This window comes from Ricinus communis, chromosome 4, assembly GCF_019578655.1.
Source record: "Ricinus communis isolate WT05 ecotype wild-type chromosome 4, ASM1957865v1, whole genome shotgun sequence".
Lineage (NCBI taxonomy): Eukaryota > Viridiplantae > Streptophyta > Magnoliopsida > Malpighiales > Euphorbiaceae > Ricinus > Ricinus communis.
Window position 1 is genome coordinate 29,154,699 of NC_063259.1, and position 21,472 is coordinate 29,176,170.

Consider the following 21,472-nt stretch of genomic DNA (forward strand, 5'->3'; position numbering starts at 1 on the left):
ATTTTATAAAAGAAGTAATTTTTAATTTTTAAATAGAAAATATGAATTTATTTATTATAAAAGTTGAAATTGGGCCTATTTGTCCAAAACACATGTTCACAGTGGTATTTGGTCTTTTTCTCCATTTTAACTTGCATAGGAAAAATCTTAGGTAAAAGGAAAAATAGAGAGAAAAAGAGGAAAAGAAAAGAAAAGAAATAGAGGCAAGCAGATTGTATTGTATGCATTAAGGTGTAGAGTAGCGCGGCGCAGCTCAGTCTTCCGTCTGTCTAGTGTCTCTCTACAGCCGAGATAACCTATATCGAAACCCTAATTCACTCGCTAAGAATCTCCCAGTCCACAAAACCCTAGCTCCCTCTCTTTCCTAACCAGTTCCTCTTCGCTTCAAATACCCCATTCCTTTCAATATTATTCATCGCAATAATAACAATAACAATAACGTTAACATTAACAATATTATTCATCGCAATAATAACAATAACAATAACAATAAGTCTGCCAACAGCTTCTATTGCCAGCCATGGACCTGCAGCGAGCTATGCTGGACGAACTCATGGGTGCAGGTAACGGATAATTGTTGGATAAAGGCTCAAACTTTACATGATTTTGATTGACATGTTAGCTTTGCTTCCAATATATATGTATTTGGCAATTTTTGTTTTAAATTTTGGAATTATGAATATTCAGATCGTAATTTGACGGAGGAACAGAGAAAAGATTACAAAGAAATAACATGGGATTCAAAAGAGGTGTGTCCTTATTATATGGCCAGATTTTGTCCTCATGACCTCTTTGTCAACACCAAAAGTGACCTCGGTGAGTTTCTATTTATCTCTTCTATTCCCCTGTGCTTTGATAATTAATTAGATTTCGTTAGCTACTTAATCTCTCGTGGTTTCTGTTTCAGGGCCATGCGATAGAATTCATGATCCCAAGTTAAAAGAAGGGTGCGCGCTTTTCTTTGCTCTTTCTTTGAATTCTTTACGGTCTCCTTTATATTGCCATGCCACATTATCTGTTCTCATAGTATTTGCTCGTTGTGGAATTTTATACCTTTTGCCTGTTTCAATCATCATTTAATGAATTTTTGATTCTTTTGTGACTTAGTTTTGAAAAGTCACCAAGACACGATAGATATCTACCCAAATTTGAAGCTGAACTTGCTCAGCGTTGTGAAAAATTGGTAGGTTCTATACTTTTCTAATGTTTTGGTTGCTTATCATGGCTGATCTGTGTTTCATGATTCCTGTTATGGTTCCATTTTTCTAATTACAGGTAATGGACTTGGATAGAAGAGTCAGGCGTGGACGAGAACGCCTAGCTCAAGGGGAGGAACCTATACCTCCTCCTCCAATGTCAGCTGAAAAGTCTGAACAGTTATCAGTGGTGGAGGAGAAAATAAAGAACCTCCTAGTGCAAGTGGAGTCTCTTGGTGAAGCTGGAAAGGTTGATGAAGCTCAAGCTCTTATGAAAAAGGTGATGTCATGTTACCTGTTTCTATCAATACCTAATACCTAAGGCCCTCCCCATATTGGGAAGGACAAAATTTTATAAACAAAATAAAGAAAAAGGCAACCAATTGAACTTGTTGGAATTTGCCTTTACAAGTAGGAACTCAAGATTTGACATTTTGCTGTTAAGGTGCTTCATCTTCCTCTTTGCTTGTTCTTCAGCATGTTATGAATTGATTTTTCCAAACTGTAACTTTTTGACTCTTTTCAGGTGGATGAACTCAATGCTGAGAAGGCCTTGATTCAGCTCCAAAGTGATAAAGTGTTGATGATTCCACAGGAAAAAAAGATGGCCTTGTGTGAGATTTGTGGTTCATTTCTGGTAGCAAATGATGCTGCAGAAAGGACTCAGTCTCATGTTGTAGGGAAGCAGCACATAGGTTATGGCATGGTCCGAGATTTCATCACAGAGTACAAGGTAATTTTTATCTTCAAGAGTGATTACATAATAAGATTTTTTCTTTTTCCCCTTGACAAAAGAATGGGGAATACCATTTTACAGGCGGCTAAGGAGAAGGCAAAGGAAGATGAGAGACTAGCTAGGGAGAAAGAAGCTGAAGAACGGAGGAAGCTGAGGGAGAAGGAATATGAGAGGCGAAGGAGTGGTTCAAATGATAGGGATAGGTCTCATGATAGAGATCGAGACAGGGAGAGTCACCGCTTCCAGGAACGTGAACGCGGTCGTGAAAGGTCGCGGGAGTGGAATGGCAGAGGTAGTGGGGATGGAGGAAAAAGGATGGACTGGAGGTCGAGGAACGGAAGAGATAGCGGCAGGGATAAGTATCGTGAATGGAGTAGGTCACGCTCGCCTGTCAGACATGGTCACAAAAGATCCTCTAGAAGTCCATACTAAGTGGATGTGTAGATAGATATCAAGCTTTTAAATAATATGAGGTAGACTTTCCAATCTTGAAGTTTTTTGAGCATGTGTTTCTGGAGTCTTGAGTTCAATCAACATTGTGGATAAAGTTTTTTCTTGCTATCTCACAGCTTTGTTGAGACTATACCTCTCATTCACCAGTGTTATAGAGGAGAAAATGGTTGAGGTAGGTATGACTTGTTATTGTTGTAAGCCTTTTATGTTCCTCTCAGGCTTTGGCTGAACTGAATTTCTTTTACGCTATTGTCTATGGAATACTGCTGCTGATAGGGATGGTGGTTTTATGTCTCAATTTCGAGGTAACACATTAATATTTCTGTCATCCCCAAGTGATAGGTTGAGTGCCCTTGCTTATTGATAGGTTTATTTTGAGTTCAAGTTGATGCAATTTTGCTTGGTACCACGGCTTCATTAAACAGTGATCTAAATTCCAATATCTACTGTAATTAACCATGTACAAATTAAAATGATTTTACAGGGTCAGCACGCATGTTCTTCATAACATTAATATGATCTCAATGTAGCAATGTTACAATGTTGACAATCTACGAGGTAGGAATGCTCATTCCTTTACCGCCTTCTTGAACCCATTGGGTGGAAACTTCAATCTGAGATGGTGCATAGGTTGTACACAGGAATAGGCTGTTGTTAAGACCACTAAACATTATGTTTATGAGGGGAGTAGTTGCGAAAGCTTTATAATTTATCTTCATGCAGAAATGGATCTTCTCTTTTAAAGAATGTAGGGTACTGTGGAGTCAAATTTTCAAACCCAGGGTTAAACATTTATAGGTAACTACTCTTTGCAGACTGTTTTCATAGCTTCTTAGCTGTCTCTTTAAAGCAGAATTGCTTTAATAGTGTATTTTACTAGATTTAAATCTACTTCAGTTGCCTGGGATGAAGGTTACGCCGCATTGCAAAACCTGTGACTTGCAATATGTGTCCGGAGGTATATGATTTAAATTTGAGGTTTTAAAATATGTAGCTTTTAAGGAATTTCAGGCACTGGGCTACCATTCTTTCAGGGAAAGGTAACTAATTAATCTTGTTTTTCCTTTTAAGATAATATAGTACAAAAATAATATAGTTTTTTAGTTTTTGCCCTTTAATTCTTGATGGTGTACATCTTTAACATGCTAGTTCCATGGAAACGAGAAATGTGACACTGACATGGTCATACTAGATATTTTAAAAAAAAAAATTAGAAAACGGAACATGTATATATTTTAGTAATTCAATCTCAAATCTTATTTAAATAAAATAAGTCATCTAATATTTATAAGTCATGTCAACATTCTTGAATAAAATCTAATTAAGCAATAATTATTTTATCTATTCCAGATTTTCTGTTGCATCATCATCAATATAATAGGTAAACGGAGCAGGGTATATTATGTATTATCATCAATATATAGAAAAAAAAGAAAAGTCATTTATATATATATATATATATATATATATATATAATTGACTATGTATATATGATAAATATCGTATGGAAAACAATGTTGTCTGAGAAAGCCAAAGTAGGAAGGCAAATAAATGGGAATAAGTTTCGAAATCCTTCTCAAATTAGGAAATTAGTAAAAGTTTCTTTAAAAAGTTTTTTTTTTTTTTTTTAAATATTCAGAAATAAATAAAAAAATATTGGGAACTTGTTATTCTTTTGAAGTTGTAGAGAAGTGTTGGAAGAGTTGATGAAGAATTTAGGCATGCGGAGGTAAATGCAAATTTGAAAATGTAAATGAATAGTTTGTTTTGAATTGTAGTTTGCAGGAAAGGCAAGTTATTTGGTACTTAAATGGCATAGTTGCTTCCGGTGTTTGAAATAAGCCATTATTTGTGCAGGTAAAACATTTTCAAATTGAAAGCTACAAGAGTTATGTCTTTAATTGACAACCGTATATGTAAGAGCTGTTTGCGTTTGGTATTATTGTTTTGGGCTGGAGCTGTTCTAAAGTTGCCATGTTATTTCTGTAATGCAATACCATAGGCTTTTTTTTATGATTATAACAATCTCCGTTCATCTATCTCACCGTTTAATTGATTAAGACTTTTACCTTCAGCTTTCTCTCCATTAAAGGGAATGAACCTATCATTCTCAATTGCCTGCTTCACCTTTGTACGTCAATCAGGAAAAAACCACCTTAGTTACCTTTCACCCAATCTTAATCTGCAATCCTCCTGTCGATTTTTCTCTTTATTTTCCGACACAGGATCCATTAATATATCATATTTCAACATTTTTCCAGCAAATAAGCTCAAAACTTTCTTTTATCATGTCAAGTCGAGGCCCACAATACAGATATTACAACCTACTCTTTAAATTAATTAGATAACCTAAACTTCAAATATGTTAATTTTTATTGTTAAAAAAAAAGCTGCAACCGCTGCCATCACCATCCCACCACCGTATTTCACTCCCTTCTCTTCTCGCTACTACCACCATACTCCTTTATTCTCTCAGTTAACTATAAGAAACCAATAACAACAAATTCACTCATTGAACTAGTAACATCTGGGTTTTGCGTATTATTGCCTAGATCCAAACTCACTTCTTTCTAAAAAAACATTCTCTCATCAACCATCATAAACTGCTGCAATCATCAACCCAAATCCCATAGTCATTCTCTCACCACCACCAACACTACGATCAGAATTCCTACACACTGAAGGGTCCCTTTCATTCAAACTCAAATTCCGGCCTTTGCTTCTCTCGGGCCACCTAAGTTGATTCAAAGGCTGTGAATTTTCGCCTTGATCTCTCATAATCGTCGATTTTCGCTTTCTAGGAGTAGCCTCTCTAGTCACATTTGGTGAAAAAGACACGGCCTTTACTTTGCTAATCGGAAGTGAAAAGGCTTCAGCTTGGAAAGAAACTGATAAACTCCTTGTTGAAGTAATTGACATTCTTGTTACGGCTGATATTTCACTCACATTGCCTTGTTTAGCTTTTGGATTTGAAATTCCACAATGGTTGATTTGAGTTAAAACAATGACAAAGTTGCAGTGATCTAAAACATTTGCAGTAGTAAGTGAAGAAGATAGGTTTCTTAATATTTAAAATTTTAATTAAAACTTATTTATTAAAAATGAAAAATACATTTTGTATATTATCTCATTTGATAAAATTTTCACCCGACCTTCTTTTTTCAGGGGCGCGTTTTACAAACATTTGATTTTGTCAATTCTTCGATCAATTTGGTCTAAAAATAGCATGCTTTGGGCTTATTTGCTGGGAATATGAAATCTGATCTACTTGACCTCTTATCGTAAGTTGAGGGTATGCACTTGTTTATGGTTTGGTCACTGATTTTCTAACCTTGCACTGTACCCAGCCAATCTTTTTATATTTTAAAGATTCTTTTTTTTTTCTTTTATGTTTGTTTTGAGAGAAAGTGAAAGGAAATGTGTGTTTTATCGAAAGAAAAGTAAGGATTAACAGTGGAGTTGAGACAAAAAAACAAATGGGTTTTGGTGTTAGTTGATTGGGTTAGAAAGAAAATTGCGCATTCCTTGTTATCCTCATCAGCTGTCAACAGCGGATGCTCATTTCACTCGGTTTAAATTACAGATAGTTATATTCGTAGTTTATTCGTGTTTAATCGACTAAAAGAAATAGTTCAGTAATAAATGTGAACATGAGGGGCAAAAGATGGACATTTATAGCAGAGTATGAATATTATTGTTTACTGAATTTAATGGAAGAAGCGACAATCATTGACAAGACATAGGACCAAAAACAGAAATCTATACCTTTTGTTGAATATCAATTAATGTTTTCACAAGGAAGACCAAAAAAATAATTTCAGATTGAATGTATACCTTTAGTCTAAACTAACTCTCCGAATTTTACACACAAGGTTCGCTGTCGGGAGATCAAGTTGGTTCCCAGCATCTGATTTGACAAGATACTTCAGCTGGTCTCTCGGAGTTGAGAGGCAAGTGTGGAAAGTTGCAAGAATTGGAGGTATTGGCATTGATAGGGCGGAAAGCACATTACTCAAGTACTCAATATCAACAGAGAGCTGTTGTGCTCCACGATCTGTTATGTACTGGATGCCCCGCAACTGCTCCATGTAAAGAGCACTGGCACCTTCTGCAACCTAAAACACAAGAAACGATGTCCCCAGTCAGATTGGCCATGCTAATTACTGTACATGACAAATTATCACCACATAAATTTTCAAATGGCTTGGATCCAGAGCCCAAGCTTTAACTATATTCGTGTACACAACACAAAGGAGGCATCCTTGTTCCTGCACTTGGGGAAGGCTACCTATGCTACAGATTTTAATTTCTGATTTCCTCGATGTTATTAAAGCCAATATGTTATCCTGTCACCAGGAACTCAGTAGCTTGGGCTTTTGGACTTTCAAATAGAAGAAAGGCCGATGGCCGTTAATTTTTCGCAAGGTAGCAACTTTTGACCTTTCCATCCCAATTATTGACAGAGCTTTCAATTTTTGGACCAATTTTGTCTTCTTTTCTTTTTTCTGCCGTAGCAGTGAAAAAAGAGTCAATTGACCTCTTACAAAAAAGTTTTTAAGGGCTAAATTGACCTCTGGACCAATGTGATGGATCCCTGCTAGGCGTTCACAAGTTAAGTAATAGGAGGAAACACAAAGGAAACAGTATGACAGAAAGAATATAAAACTGATGGTCAAGTGCGCATAAGGGCACCTAGATGCAAGAATTATCTTTGAAGTATAGGTTGTTTACCTTGAACATCCATTCAGTTGCGAAAAACTGGGCTTCATCATTGTTGGCATCACTGTTAGATATGCCCTCGGCAAGGGGCTCCAGTTGTTGGGGCAAAGTAAGAAGATATTCACCAACACTGGTAACATATGATTGTGGATACGCACTGAAGATCGGAAGAGGGAAGGCACTCTGTTCCTCTACTGAGGACCAAATTGGCAAGCGAGACACATCATTGAGGCGTAGACGTACTTTAGATATGAGTACATCATACACAAGCTCATTCACTGTGTCAGCAAATGCTGCGACTCTTTGAGATGCCAGCGGAAGTGCATGAAACCGAGGATCTTTGGACTGCAAGATGACATGCAACAGTCCGTTATTATGATCTGAGCATCATGGAAACAGCAAAGGAGAAAGAAAGGGATCTTTGAAGCCAAAAAATAAGCATCATTGGCATGTAATTCCAAATGCAAAAAAAATTAAATTAGAAACAAATCTAAAAGAATTAACTGCAGAGTAGACACGGTTCATGGTTCCTACTCATAACCCTCTTGACTATCCAAGAAATAAGAGAGGATGGAAAAAAGGAAGATGAAGATACTAAACCCATGTACCTGATCTAAAAGGTTAAATAATTTCCGAGCCTTCTCAGGAACATCAACAAGCCGAACAGCTGCCACATCCAAAGCAGCCCTTCCACCTAATGATGGCTCTCCATTTCCATCATTACTAGCCATGTGTGCCTGGTTTTGGTCTAAACTTGATCCAAATACAGAAAGAGACAAACTTGTGCTGAGTCTAGCTAGGGTTGCTCTCAAGGAAGCTTCAAACACAGAGGATCGCCTTGTGAGACAATCTGCAACAGTAAGTATCTGTAAAGCCCCCTGGACAATGGACCATTCCTCCTCATTTGATACAGAGTCAGCTTTGCGTACATTTTGGCTCCCCTCCTTTTTCTCCAAACTCACGTCCTTCTTTGGATCGCTAACATTATCCACTCCACAGACAGCCCTTAGTGATTTAAGGGTCTCCTGAAGAATAGAGATGTACTGTAGCATTATGTCATCAAGTGCAAGAATTAGTTCATCTGCCTCAGAGCCACCAGTAAGGTTAATGCACCTCTCCACAGCTGCTTCAAGAAGTACAATGACTTGAGGAATAGATTCTTCCATTCTCCGAACTGTTTCGCTCAGTTCAATTCCCTGAGCTCCCACACCTCGAGTAACAGCTCCCCTCAGATCCACACCTGCAATCTCAGAGGACAGGATGGCACGTTCCATCTGTCCATACCTATTACAAATGTCAACCTTCATTAACTAGTGGAAAACAAGTCAACACATTCTTAGTTTATCAATGAAGAAACAAACAAAAGGCTGATGAGAAAGTAACTTGAAAGCAAATGCAAGCATGTTACAATAGCATCCTAAATTCCCAATCAGTCCAACTAAATGCAAACATTCTACCAGATTTACTCATGACCTCAGAACATTGAATAGATACTAGCTAGGGTCTGCTCCTGTAAAGGTCAAAATAAAGAAACAATTCAATGACACTGATATAGGTGATCTAATTCCAAAGCAGATGAGATGACTGCATTCTTTCTCTCATAATAAATGTTAATGAAATCAAGAAGATGCATCTTATCTACTTGTTTTTCTTCCAATCAAACAGATGCTGAGCCAAAAAAAATGTTTTGGACATGCACAAAAAATCAATGCATCAAAAGGAGTACCAAACGTTGGATTACAGTTGGTCACCTCTGCTTAAATGATTCATAAGGAAGGTAAACTGCCTTCAACGTATCCAATAAAACTCGGAGATCAGACTCCGAAAATAAGTGCTGAATATTCCTTGCAAAGGTCCCCGTCATGTTGTGCAACTCAATTAGGGCCTCAAGATGCTTAGTTTGAATCTTGATACCTTTTGGCATATCTCCAGACAAAATATCTAATATGCCTATGAAAAAAGAAACTCGAAGATAAAATATCAAGATTCAATAGCTGGAACATGTATCATATCTCGAATTATTACTAGATTGTTAAAATAAAGCAACATTAAATAACAGATGACCCCTGATTTAAAGATGAAAAACATTAAGACAACAGCAAATGTGAGATGCCCGGCGTCCTAGATGTGCAACTATCACTTCCTATTAATGATAAATGTGAACTCAAGATTCACCCCCCAACCAATAGATGCCCCATTCACTCTGATGTGACAGAATTGACCACCATTACGGTAAGGTTTAACCTATTGATGGAATGTAAATAACAATTCAACGAAATTCCTACCATCGTTTTGACCTATATACAATGTATCACTTGTGCAATCTTGGAACTGCACTATATCATTTCCATGTGGTGAGACAAAAATTATACCCTCAAGTTGTAAATAAAACAGTTAGCTGCCTTCTTTCTGAGAATATGAGACTGGAAAACTGAAACTATTCATATCAACCTAAAACTGAAGGAATTTGGGAGCTTAAAAACATTAAATTAATATCGCACTAACACCTCAAAAAAACCAATTCAAACCAGCAGTTTCAGTTGTTCAAATTGAGAAGCAGATATCAGATCCTAAAGTTTCAGGGTTATTCATCTGTAAAGATATAATAAAGAATTATCTTGCTTGCTTAGCCTGCTCCTAAGTTTTAAGTTCTCAGCAGCTAACTTTTTCATAGGTAAAATTGGAGAACTTTGCCTCATGTCGGCAATAAAACGCCATAAGATTGCAGCAACAAGTGAGAATCACAAGGTCCGAGCAACTACACATACAATAATGCAGAAAAGTATGATCGTTAAGAAGGAAGACTAAAGGATGTGCATTATACCTTTGGCAAGTGCTTTTGTTTCAGGAATGACCTCTCCAGTTGCAAGATTGATACGAGAAATGAAGCTTGCCCCAACAGCTTGCATTGTCTCAATTAGGAGCTTTGGAACAAGACTCCTGTAATCGTCAGGAAAAGCGAGCATACACCTGCAGTTGCATTCAGTAACAAAAATGTGAAGGCATTGAGATATGATCAGCAAAGAGATAATTTTTGAGATCATATATGTCGACTTCTATATCTAATCAAAACATTGTATCCGCAGGCCAAAAAAAAAAATCAACATTAAGCACCTTGACTAGCATATAAGAAATGCAATTTACGGTAACCAATTTCAAGAAGACACTTTCTTACTATAATTGAATAAATACAATTTCAGTTGAATAAAATAATTAGAATTACATAGTATTTCAAAAATATTAATTAACTACTGACTTTAAAAACTAGGTACTAGCATCAAGCAGCCATCTAAGTCTTTAATAGATGAAAAAAAATTTCAGATGCTAATCCATAGATATCACTTAAAGAAGTCAAATGACAATATTTGTCATATTTTAAGCTACAGTGCTTCACAGCAGTACTCTTGATCAACTTCAACTCAAGCCTGTCATAATCAATGATATAGCACAATTTCAACATTTGCTTCAAGAATAAAACCAATAATAATAGCCTAAGGTGTATTATCGACATTTCTGAGGCCGAGAAAGGCATTACCACTTTTTTTTTAATAGACACGCTGTAAGATCCAAATATAATGGAAAAGGCAAGAAAATAAACATACCACTTCCATTCTTGTTCAAGATAGAGCAGCAGCTCATCGTAGAAACTTGGCAACCAACTCAGAAATGAAACTGCAGGCAAATCACTATTGGTTGACAACTTTCCTGTGTCATGCTTCTCAGTTGCAAGCTTGTTAGCTCGTTGTCTTGAGTCGAAATCTTCCCAGAGCTGCTTAATGGGCTTTAGGTGAACCTTCGTGTAGTGCATCTCAAGAGACCTAAATCTCCCAATTCTAATAAGAATTCCTCTCAAATCTTGGGCAATATCAACCTGCATAGCAGTAAATAGTCCAGCACAAAAGAAAAAGTAATTTCTTACACATTCGTATACAAGAGTAGAGAGAATACAAAATTGGAAGTAAACAATAGCATAAATAAATTAGAGAATAAAGGACAACCTTGCGATTGCACAATGCATCTGTTAGACGAGGCTGTACCATTGCATCCAGCCTATCCTCTAAGACCTCAAGTTGTCTCCTAACATTAGCAAATTCAGCCACCTGAAAAGAAAGGGTTAATCCGATATACATTTACAAATAATCAAAAACTATACAACTTTATCGATGACATATAAAAGTGTGCAAAAAAATGTACAATAAACTAAAAGTATTACCTCGCCAACAGCAGACAAGCAATGCCTCATGTTAGCCAAGGTTTCTGCAGCTCGAGGAAGATCACCACTCGCAAAGACATCCTCTACGGTCGAACTTAATTGAGTTAATCCAGCAGCATCCTGTTATTACCAATGCAAATGAGGAATAGTTATATCTACTCACATTCAATATGAGCGTGTTTGGAAAATCTTAAAATGCAAGAATTCTGTTCAATTCTGTTTAGTTAAGTCTCATGTGACTAGAACTCAATTCTTTCAACTGCATAATATCAATACATTTTGAATGAAATGAAATCATACAGCAAATCACATGATTCAATTGAACTCTCGCACATGATTTAACTCAAACCAAGGTCAATAACATATCACCTGCAAAGTCTCATAAGCAGCTTCCATTCTCTGTTTAACAGTATCAACTTTAGCAAGTGCAGCTATAGATTCCGCTGAAGATCCCTCTGCCTGCAAAAAAACGACAGAGAAATCAATTAACAAATATCTCAATTAAGCTAAGACATATAAACAATACTCCACATTTCTAGATCCAATCAATAACTGCAGCATCACTTAATTTGACCTAACCTTTTTAAGCTTCTGGAAGATTGCAGAGACGGAATTGCGAAGTGAAACAGCGTCGTCACGGAGGCGAATGACATCGCGAGTAGCTCGTGGGACGCGGAGAAGTGCGGCGGCGCTCTGCTCTTCCAGCGAAGCCGAAATTTCCTCGGAGACCATCTGAAGCTTCATCTCGAGATCCACTAGGTGCTTGTCTAGTGATTCCTGTGGGTGGCGTGATTTGCAAGCTGAGTTTATCCATTTCTTGGGATCGAATTTGTCGTCCGAGAATGGACCTAGATCCAGCATCATCTTTACTTCAGATTTTGCTCACTTACTTACGGTTAGGAAAGCCATGCACCGATGAAAGAAAGAAATGCTTTGATTGGGTAAAATATTTGAGAATTCAAAAAATGTAGGGTTGGAATTGGAAACTTGTAAATAAATAAGGGTTTTAAGGTAATTAGATATTGTAATCCAGATACTCAAAGAAGGCTGAGCACGACTGATGCCCAAAAGAATGGGTCCGATCCGACTGGTTTGATTTCCTTTTTCTTACTGAAAATTGAAACGATAGCAGAAAAGATTATTGGGCTCTGTTATAAAAAAGATGCGTAAGTTAATTATTAATTTTCAACTGAAAAAGAAAAATTAATAAAAATTAGTTGTGAAATTGATTAACTATATATATAAAGGAGCGCGAATTTGCTGTATAAGGTATTCAAGACTGGCCGGTTATCTACGCTGCCAAAAAGACTTGCTAAAATACAGCATCAACGCAGCAAATAAAAGACAAGAAACACCGAACTATAACATAAGCTACAGAAAAAGCCCAAGTAAAAAAAAATGAACCATGGGTTATTTTCCGGTGACTGGCAACTCAAATGTTTTTATCCTTTTAGATAGGTACGGAGAGAGAACTGGATGTACCTTGTATTCTCAGTCTTAATTCTTGAACACATTAGCATCAATGAAGAGTACACAAATGTGAAGTGAAAATATAGCCAGTAATCTCAAAATCTTATTATTTAGGGCATCGGATATCTAATCTTTAATAAATACATATTTTGTTCAAAATATATTAGACAAAAATATTTCATTGACCTGTTAGAATAATACTAAATTTACAACGATAACTATATTTTTATCAATTTGAAATTTTAAAATTTGCGAGTTCTAGATATTGGTGTCATTCTTAATATATTATAATTTCAGCATCAATTATCAGTTAGACAAAGTTAAATAAATAGAACTGTTGAAAATGGCTAATTTTTCTTATGCACGACGTGTTAATTAACAGCGTTTTTTCCCCGTCTGATGGAAAACATCGTAAAACAAGCGCAGCCCAAAGGCCCATTGCTTTAGAGGAAAAGAAAAATATCTCTACTTCGAGAAGTATCCAGTAACAAAATACTATTTCTAGAATCGTCTATGCCTCCTCCTTGCTCCCCACTCAATTCCAGCACCTTCTATAATCCATATTAAAACACTCACCCCTGCTTCTTCATATCTCAACTGGAAATCAATATCCGTCTTTAGTTTGGTTTCTCCTATCAGCATTGCTCATTTCTCAACGTGCTTAACGATGGCATCTTCTCTAGCTTTCAAGAGGCTTCTCTCTACAAACATTGTCCCCACATCTTCTCTTCGCTTGATCCGCCCAACAGCCTCACGACTCTTCAACACCAACGCGGTTCGCCAGTTCGACGACGATGACGATGCCAACGAGCGTGGCATTGACGTTGATCGCCGTCGCACACTCCCTCGCCGTCGTGATGATTTCTTCTCAGGTAGTTGTCTTCGCTTCTCTGTCCTCAGAATTCGTTTTTCTTTTTTTAATACGAAATGTATCGAATACAGAGTATATTGGTATGGAATCAGATTATTAATACTGTTTTATATGTATGCAGACGTTTGGGACCCAATTTGGCCAGGTAGGAATCTGAGCCAGGTACTGAACATGATGGATCGGATGATGGAAAGTCCCTTTCGTGGCATTGGAGGTGGATTAGGACGAGGCTGGGATGCTCGTGAGACTGAAGAGGCGTTGAATCTGCGCGTAGAGATGCCTGGTCTTGACAAGGAGGATGTGAAGGTCACCGTGGAACAGAACACTCTGATCATCAAAGGCGAGGGAGGGAAGGAATCGGAAGATGAAGAGAGTGGCAGGAGGTACGCTGGTAGGATTGATTTGCCAGAGAAAATATACAGAACCGATCAGATAAAAGCTGAGATGAAGAACGGTGTGTTGAAGGTCGTTGTGCCCAAGGTTAAAGAGAATGAGAGGAATGATACGGTTCAAATTAAGGTTGAGTAGAAGAAAATGCTAATGACTCTGTTTTGATATTAGCGTAATGGTACTTTGTACTGGATGGTTGTAACCAAGTTCTGTTGAAGTTTTATACATCTACTGTGTCCAATCGCCCAGTTTTCTATTTGTTTTTAATTTTAATAGCATAAACGTGATGGTGAACACTTATTATTTGAAATCGTAGTCAACTTATAAAATGTACAATCCTATTTTCTTCTTTCCTATGCAATTATCACAGTAGGCAGAGAGTTATATTCAAATTAATAATAGAGGGGCATCATCTATTGAGCTGACAATCTAATAATGAAATTATGTTAATCTAGCCGGGGATTTAGTTGAAACTTGAAACCCAAATTGACATTGGTTGTCATGTCCTTGAGTTGCCTCCTCCAGGCCTTGTGGATGTTCTGCAGCAGGACGTTATGGGTATGGCTCCTTCTAGGGCTTGTATGATGTAGTGTTTAGGCTTTTAGCCTCATTTGTTATTCCAAAACACATAGCTGCGTCTTCAAGCTCGATCACTAACAATGGCTTAACATCGCATTTGTTAAGGCATATTATCTGAGTTTGGGAAGATAATAGGAACTTAAAATTGTATAATTTAAGTCATAATGTATGATTATATGGATGTATTTCTGCTTGAATTATATTAATTTAACTGCAAGAGTATTCATCTTTTCAAAATACGTTTCAATTAATTGCAATAATATTCATTACAAAATCTAAATAACTATCTTATTAATTGGACATCGTTTGAAATATGAAAGAGGCGTCTTTAATGTCTGTGAATATAGAACAGATTTCTAAATAACTTGACCATCAAATGATAATTACGGAGAGGGGCAGGTCCATTGGCTGGAGCTACATAATTGGTAATTTTTCATTAATTTTAATGAAACTATATCTGAAGCGCTGTTAATTTATAATAAGCTTAATTTTATACACATTTTCTCTTTAAAAATTAATTGGCTAGAGTATTAAGTTAATACGACCCTCATTCTGCATATATTAAGGGGATTTGTTTTCTACCTCATTTTATTTTAACTGAATTTGTTCACCAAATAAATATTTTTATTCATATGCTTATCTAGAAATATTTTTCTTTTCATGGATTTCTTTTTCTTTTCTCAAAAGGAATTAAAGGGAAAAAGATATTTAAGACTTACCTATATATACTTTATTAATATTTTTTAAAAAAATATTTGAATTGAGATCATTCAGATTTATTTTTGTAAAATTTCAGGTCAGTTTTAGTAGTTTTAGGAAAACAAATGAAAAAAATATTTGTTTGTTTCTTTTAATCTTTTTTAAACTATTATAATTACATTTTACTTTTAGTTACTATATTCTATAACAGCAAAAAAAATAAAATTAAAACAGCCTATCAAAGAAAAAAAAAAAAAAAAAAAGAGGAACAGGCTGGACTATGGTGATAAGGCTCTTGAACGAGAACCCAACCCACAAGCCAGCTACGATGGGTGATATTTAATTGGACGGACCCAACCCAATAACCAATAAGGAGGCAATTGGGCAAAGACCACAAAATCAGTTAAACCATCAAAACTTCGAATTATCAATTAGCCGAATGATCGAGTAAATTAAAAGAATGGAGAATGGGATTCTATTTATTTATTAGTTTTAATCTACTTTCAAATTATAGAAATTCTTAATCCAATGGATGTGCATCCATTCTCATTATACGGATTTTTTTTCTATTATATGGAATTTTCATAGAGCCATAGCTAATTTAAACTAGAGCTAAGTCCATTAACGCAGTATCAACCTCAGAGCTAGAAAGAGAGACCCCACCAAAGTGTAGCCTTGAGCGCTCTTGAAGAGATATTCTCAAGAAACTGTCCCTCATTGAATTTGAACTCAGTATCTTGAGCTAGTTGGTGAAAGCCATCTCCACTAGGTTACTACCCTAGTTATTATTTGATGAAATACCACTTGGTGGAAGGCTTCTCTGGGCTGAAGATTATGTATCATTTGAATAAGCCTTTTCAAGGTTAGTTGCATTTTCAAAGGTTAATTAGGAATACAAGTGGAATGGAGTCGAACATAGTCCAATTTTTGCTAGTTACAGAATAGTTCATTAATTATTGAGTTGAGTCTATTATTTTTTCAATATAGGAAGAGTCTAAACGAATTTAATTAAACTTAAATTAGCTTAACGAATATAAAATAAAAATTCACTAAGCTATTAAAAAGTAATTATCTATAAAAAAATTTCAAAATATTTAATTAGTTTTATAGTCTTAATTAATTAGATATATTTAGACAATTGTCTTTTATAGAATATAAGTAAACTCTTGTAAATTTTATATTTAAATTATAGGTTAATAAAATATTAATGTACAAATTATCTTACGAGTTTATATAAAAATTAGGTCGAGGTCATCGAGTATAATCAGTATAATTTAGTATGTTTGAGATTGGTTTATTTATTAGAAGAGTTTGTGCAGTTAGCAGACCCACTAAGTATTTGATTGTGAATAAACAATAGAGGCTTATAATTATAAATTGAATTCACTTAATAAAATGCCCACGAGCTTGGAACCTCTAAAATTGAAAATACTATTGAGAATCCCAATATCATTAAGTGTGCACTTACTCAACTTGAGAAGAATAAACAAGGCTGAGGAGCTTGAATTAAGCTTCATACGCATAATGTTTGCATGTGATATTACTCAGTATCATTCTTTCAAAGTGTTTTCCCCCCAATTAAGATAACATAATATAATTGGTTTGACTTCCGATGCTCATGTTTAAGTTAATCTAAGTTAGTGCTGAATTTAAAACACTAATTAATACTTATTTAACATCATCAATATATTTTCCTTACTCACGGCAAGCATTATCAATAATCTATCTAATATTCTAATTATATAATTGTTTATGTAAAGATAAGATATGCTAATATAAGTAGCTGATGGCGTAATATATATATATATATATATATATATATATATATATATAACTAACGCAATTAATCTTTATAATTTTGAAGACAGCATTAAAGATCATTAGAGTATTATTTAACAAAGTTCTAGTAGTAATCAATTATACAGTAAATCTATTCAAATAGAATAGGCTTTTTGGGTCACTCCAGCTGTATAAATTAAGGTCATTTTGTCATTCTATCTTATCAGCAACTTTCACTTTCTTTTATACCTTTTCTTTTTTTGTCTATGGTTCAAAATTGAGATTTATATTTTAAATCAGGAATGGCATGATTGATTTTTTATCCCATTCTTCTATGAATTTAAATTAAATTTAACAAATCACATGAATACTTATTTTAAAGTCCGATTCAATGCTCCCTCCTTCGATTGAATATATACAACATTTGTGACAAGAAAAAGAAAAGAAAAGAAAAACCATAATACATCCAATTTGATGTCTTTCACGATAGAAAACAATATCAATATCCCAATAAACAAATTTAAAAAAAAAAAAAGAAAAAGAAAAAGTACAACAATAACTCCCCAAACCCCTAATAATGAACATGCAACAAGCCAGAAAGGGAAACTTCTGTGTTCTTTCTCAAGTCTCCATTTAATCCATCCATGCGATGCAACATTTGAAACAGACAACTATTGTCAACAGAGCCAAGACATTCCACTTGCCACCTGTACCTGATCCTTACGTCATCACCATCCCCCCATCTCTCGAATAATATCCATCAATTTTGACATGTCATCATAGTCCTTACAAACCACGTGGCGTCGTGGGCTCCACGTCGGACTGATTGTGGGCGCGGGTATATACTTCTGCGAGTCGAGTATCATTCGTTTTGGATATGCGAATATGCTTTCCCTCCACCAGCTGCGGGAGAATTTAATTATTGGGATTTAAATGTGGCTGTCCCTCTCAATTACTATTATGCCCTTCCTCAGGCTGTCAAAGTTTACGTGCTTCACAGTGATTGGGGCCGGTAAATTTTGTGCCATTGTCACCATACTGCCCTTTTCGATTCTGAACGCTAAACAGACAGCGAGTGGGTTTTGCTGACGGTGATCTCCAATAAGACATGACGGATCGGACGGTGATGGATTGCGTGGGACCCAACGGCTTTCTGATTCGGGTAATATGATGACGCCAACATTCACGGGATTGTGCAAAATTATTAAACGTTAGTGATTTTTGTATTTTGTTTTTATTACCCAAATTTTTAAAACTGTTAAAAAAGAGAAAAACTAAACTTAATGAAAATTATTTAGTTTTATCGATCATCAATGAATTTAATTTTGATTAGTTAAGAAAATGACAAGAAAGACGCATCGAGTTAATAGAACTTGGCAGTACATTAAAATTAACGAAATTCGCATCTAGCGTGTTTTCTATTTTAGAAAATATATTATAATAAAAAATATTTTTAAAATTTTTATATATAAGAAATAAATATTTAATTTAAATTTAATGAACATTTTATTTTATTTTTATAGATATTAATAATTTTATTTTATATTAATATTAATATATTTTTTTAAAATAAAAGAAATTAAACACGTATAAACAATAATAGCATCAGATTATTTGAGGTGTTAGCAAGCCGGCAGACTGTGCTAATGTAGCCAGCATCAATAATTGACTCGGTATACGTGGACAAAATATTCTTTCAGATAAAAATATTTGTTCAATTTAATCAAATAATTATATGCTTCTATGCTCTATTTGATGGCTCTTAGGAATGTCCATCAGGATATATATATATATATATATATTTGCTGCGACTCGTACCAGGCACTTCTTTTCTCTGCTGACAAATTATATACTTCGAAGCTTATTATTCCTGTACGCATGTCAAGCTTTTTTTTTTTTTCTTTTCTTTTCTTTTTTCTTTTTTTAGTATTTTACCATATATAATATTTATTTATTTCCTCCATCTTATTTTATCTGTTATCTAAAATTAGTTTTTTTTTTCTAGATTTTTATTGTTTTAAAAAATAAACAAAATTAATAATTTTCTGCTTCTGCTACTACCTAAGATGAATGATATGATAGTAATGTTGGCCAAATTTGGACCTACAATCTTATTTTAAAAAGATTATCTCATTTTATTAATAGGTACAAACTGATGCCTTAGTTGTAATGCTAATTATACTATACCAAATAAAATTCTCATATTCTGATAATCTTAAATAGAAACACGTTTTAATTCATTAAGAAAAGATCAAACTCTTTATATATATACAGACAGTAAGAGAACTAGTCAATATATATATCCAGTCTTACAAGGCATGAATAAAGTCTGCAATCCATACATCCAATTTAGAGGGCAAGAAATGAAGTAATTAGTTTCTCTAAGATAGCTAGAAAATAAACACCTTCGTTTGTTTCTCACCTGATGTTGGCAAATTAGTGCTTATAGAGAGAATTTCCTGGACCACACAGACATCAGACATGGCAACTACTTCCCATGACATATGAGGTTGCGATATTTTAATGCGAGTGAACAAGGTACCTAGTCAGTTTCGATAGTTGCTGGAGAACCCTAATGGCCGAAAAGCCAAAACGAACATATAGAGAACTTGGTGGTCCTCACTGGCGTTCATGGTTTATAGAAGACAATCAACGAGCTCCATGTTCATCATAATCATAATACTACAAATTTTATGAGATGGGCAATCTGCAATCCTTTGGCTGTCTGTCACATTGAACCATTGGACAATAAAAGGGCAAGCCAGGCCAAGCAAGCTGAACATGCATGATGTCCATGTATTTTGCATCAAATACTGCCAGGTTGAGAGAACTGCAAAATCCAAAAACATATCAATGCTTCCCAGAACCGATAACATATACAATCAAAGTAGCTACTAGCTACGAGAACAGTACAGCAACTGGCCTTTAGAAGAGATGTTTCTTTTTGACACTCGTGAGTCATCGACTTCTCTCGCTCTTTCTAGCAGTGTTGCCATGTATTATTATTTGAACTATTTCAGCTTAATGGATTTTCCTTGATAATGAAATGACCTTTTCTAAAGGGTCCCATTATAGACTTCCAGACTTTAGACTTTCTTGTTTATCCCAATGCTTATCCAGTGAGTTCCATTCCATATCAAAACTATATAGCTCAGCTATGCTATGGAACTAGCTAGTAATTCAGCATCAATTTTTGTGAGCTAGGAACTCAATTTCAGTAAATTTTTATTTATTTTTTGATGAGATATTTAAAGAAGATGACATAGTTATATAAAGCTCTCATTTTACTTTTCTAAATCATATAACATATCTTCTTATGTTGTTCCTGGAAGTTTAGTCCTAATCGAAGATTTCCTTTGTATTTTGTTATGAGGTTATGAAGGTTTTCTCGCAAGGGTATTAGAATTACTTAGGTCCAAATCTTAGGGTAAGTGAGAAAGCTTTATCTGATAGGAGTTTCAAATGAAAACTTTAGAGGTAGTTATATTCACAGTTCTATTTCTGGAAGAGGCATTTACGTAAAATGTCCGATTCTCAGCTGTATTGATATGGACAGGTTAATGAGTCATTTATATATATAGTTGAATAATAGCATCAAATTGTTGAATAAGAGAGCGGAGAAAAAGAAAGAAAGATGTGGATACAATATTGTATTGTGTATGTGGAAACTGGGGATGTCACAACACTTGAAATAGAGTGTTTGAATTTCACACTCCATACATACTCAATCTGTAAATTAATACTCCATGTAATAACCAAACATATATTCATTATCTTCTTTTCTTAAACCCTTTTCTTTCTCAGTTATATTTAATCCATCTTTTTTTTAGTACATGCATATGAAAATAGTTAAGTTAAAACAGTATATTTTACTAACAATTGAATTTTGCTTCCTGATTTAAAATTTTGTAACAGTTTGAATGCAAATATGACTCATCAAAGTGTGATTAATTTGAGAATAAAGTTTAGCAGAAACCCAATTTTATTTCATATACATTTTTTTTTTTATTCTTATGTATTAAAACAAATGTTTAGATCTATTTGCTTTTTGATATTTAGTTTTCTTGTCTTAATTTCTACTAATATTTATGTATCTCAAAATATTATAATTTTAAAAAATAAAAAAAAATATTACTTTTTAATATAAAAAAAGACCATGGATTCTGAATTTAAAGCGATAATTTTTTTTTTATTTATTTATTTATATCATTACACAGTTTTGAATTTTCCCATGCACGAAAAGACAACTTGTTATGTTAGGAAGCAGCACATTCCATTACATCTATTGGTGCGTGGGATATTTTGTGACAAATAAAAAAAGGAAAAGGTTAAATTCTTCACGTTTCGGATGGACCAATCCCATCAAG

The 21,472-nt window shown here is 34.8% G+C and overlaps 3 protein-coding genes and 1 long non-coding RNA gene across 24 annotated transcripts; 3 read left to right on the plus strand and 1 right to left on the minus strand.

The window, feature by feature from the left end:
* Nucleotides 1-179: 179 nt before the first annotated feature.
* On the plus strand, nt 180-4,459 carry LOC8266076 (luc7-like protein 3). Of its 20 annotated transcripts, XR_007215617.1 has the most exons (11): nt 180-563; nt 688-816; nt 908-947; nt 1,108-1,183; nt 1,276-1,476; nt 1,723-1,929; nt 2,014-2,405; nt 2,502-2,557; nt 2,662-2,690; nt 2,870-2,943; nt 3,109-4,459. XR_007215617.1 is itself a non-coding variant. In XM_015725800.3 (8 exons), exons 1-7 carry the CDS (start codon nt 521-523, stop codon nt 2,362-2,364), a joined length of 1,047 nt encoding a protein of 348 aa, XP_015581286.1. In that variant the 5' UTR covers nt 180-520; the 3' UTR covers nt 2,365-2,405; nt 2,502-4,459. The 20 variants fall into 20 exon arrangements, 1 of the variants encoding a protein (XP_015581286.1); XR_007215614.1 differs by having other exon boundaries at nt 2,502-3,183; nt 3,266-3,343; nt 4,243-4,459; XR_007215613.1 differs by having other exon boundaries at nt 2,502-3,183; nt 3,283-3,343; nt 4,243-4,459.
* Nucleotides 4,460-6,127: 1,668 nt separating this feature from the next.
* LOC8266074 (conserved oligomeric Golgi complex subunit 7) lies at nt 6,128-12,598 on the minus strand. Its single transcript, XM_002510907.4, has 10 exons — nt 11,897-12,598; nt 11,687-11,776; nt 11,318-11,437; nt 11,103-11,204; nt 10,707-10,975; nt 9,929-10,074; nt 8,856-9,054; nt 7,713-8,388; nt 7,117-7,449; nt 6,128-6,500 (listed from the first exon to the last, which is right to left on the minus strand). Exons 1-10 carry the CDS (start codon nt 12,179-12,181, stop codon nt 6,222-6,224), a joined length of 2,499 nt encoding a protein of 832 aa, XP_002510953.2. The 5' UTR covers nt 12,182-12,598; the 3' UTR covers nt 6,128-6,221.
* Nucleotides 6,500-7,805, plus strand: LOC125369917. Its single transcript, XR_007215619.1, has 2 exons — nt 6,500-6,810; nt 6,903-7,805. It is a non-coding gene; the product is annotated as an uncharacterized LOC125369917 (long non-coding RNA).
* A 735-nt stretch (nt 12,599-13,333) lies between the features above and the next one.
* Nucleotides 13,334-14,304, plus strand: LOC8266073 (heat shock 22 kDa protein, mitochondrial). 2 transcript variants are annotated; one of them, XM_048373441.1, is made up of 2 exons: nt 13,334-13,662; nt 13,780-14,304. In XM_048373441.1, the coding sequence occupies exons 1-2, from the start codon at nt 13,455-13,457 to the stop codon at nt 14,184-14,186; spliced, it is 615 nt and encodes a 204-aa protein (XP_048229398.1). In that variant the 5' UTR covers nt 13,334-13,454; the 3' UTR covers nt 14,187-14,304. The 2 variants fall into 2 exon arrangements, with proteins under 2 accessions (XP_048229398.1, XP_002510952.1); XM_002510906.4 differs by having other exon boundaries at nt 13,346-13,659.
* Nucleotides 14,305-21,472: the final 7,168 nt, after the last annotated feature.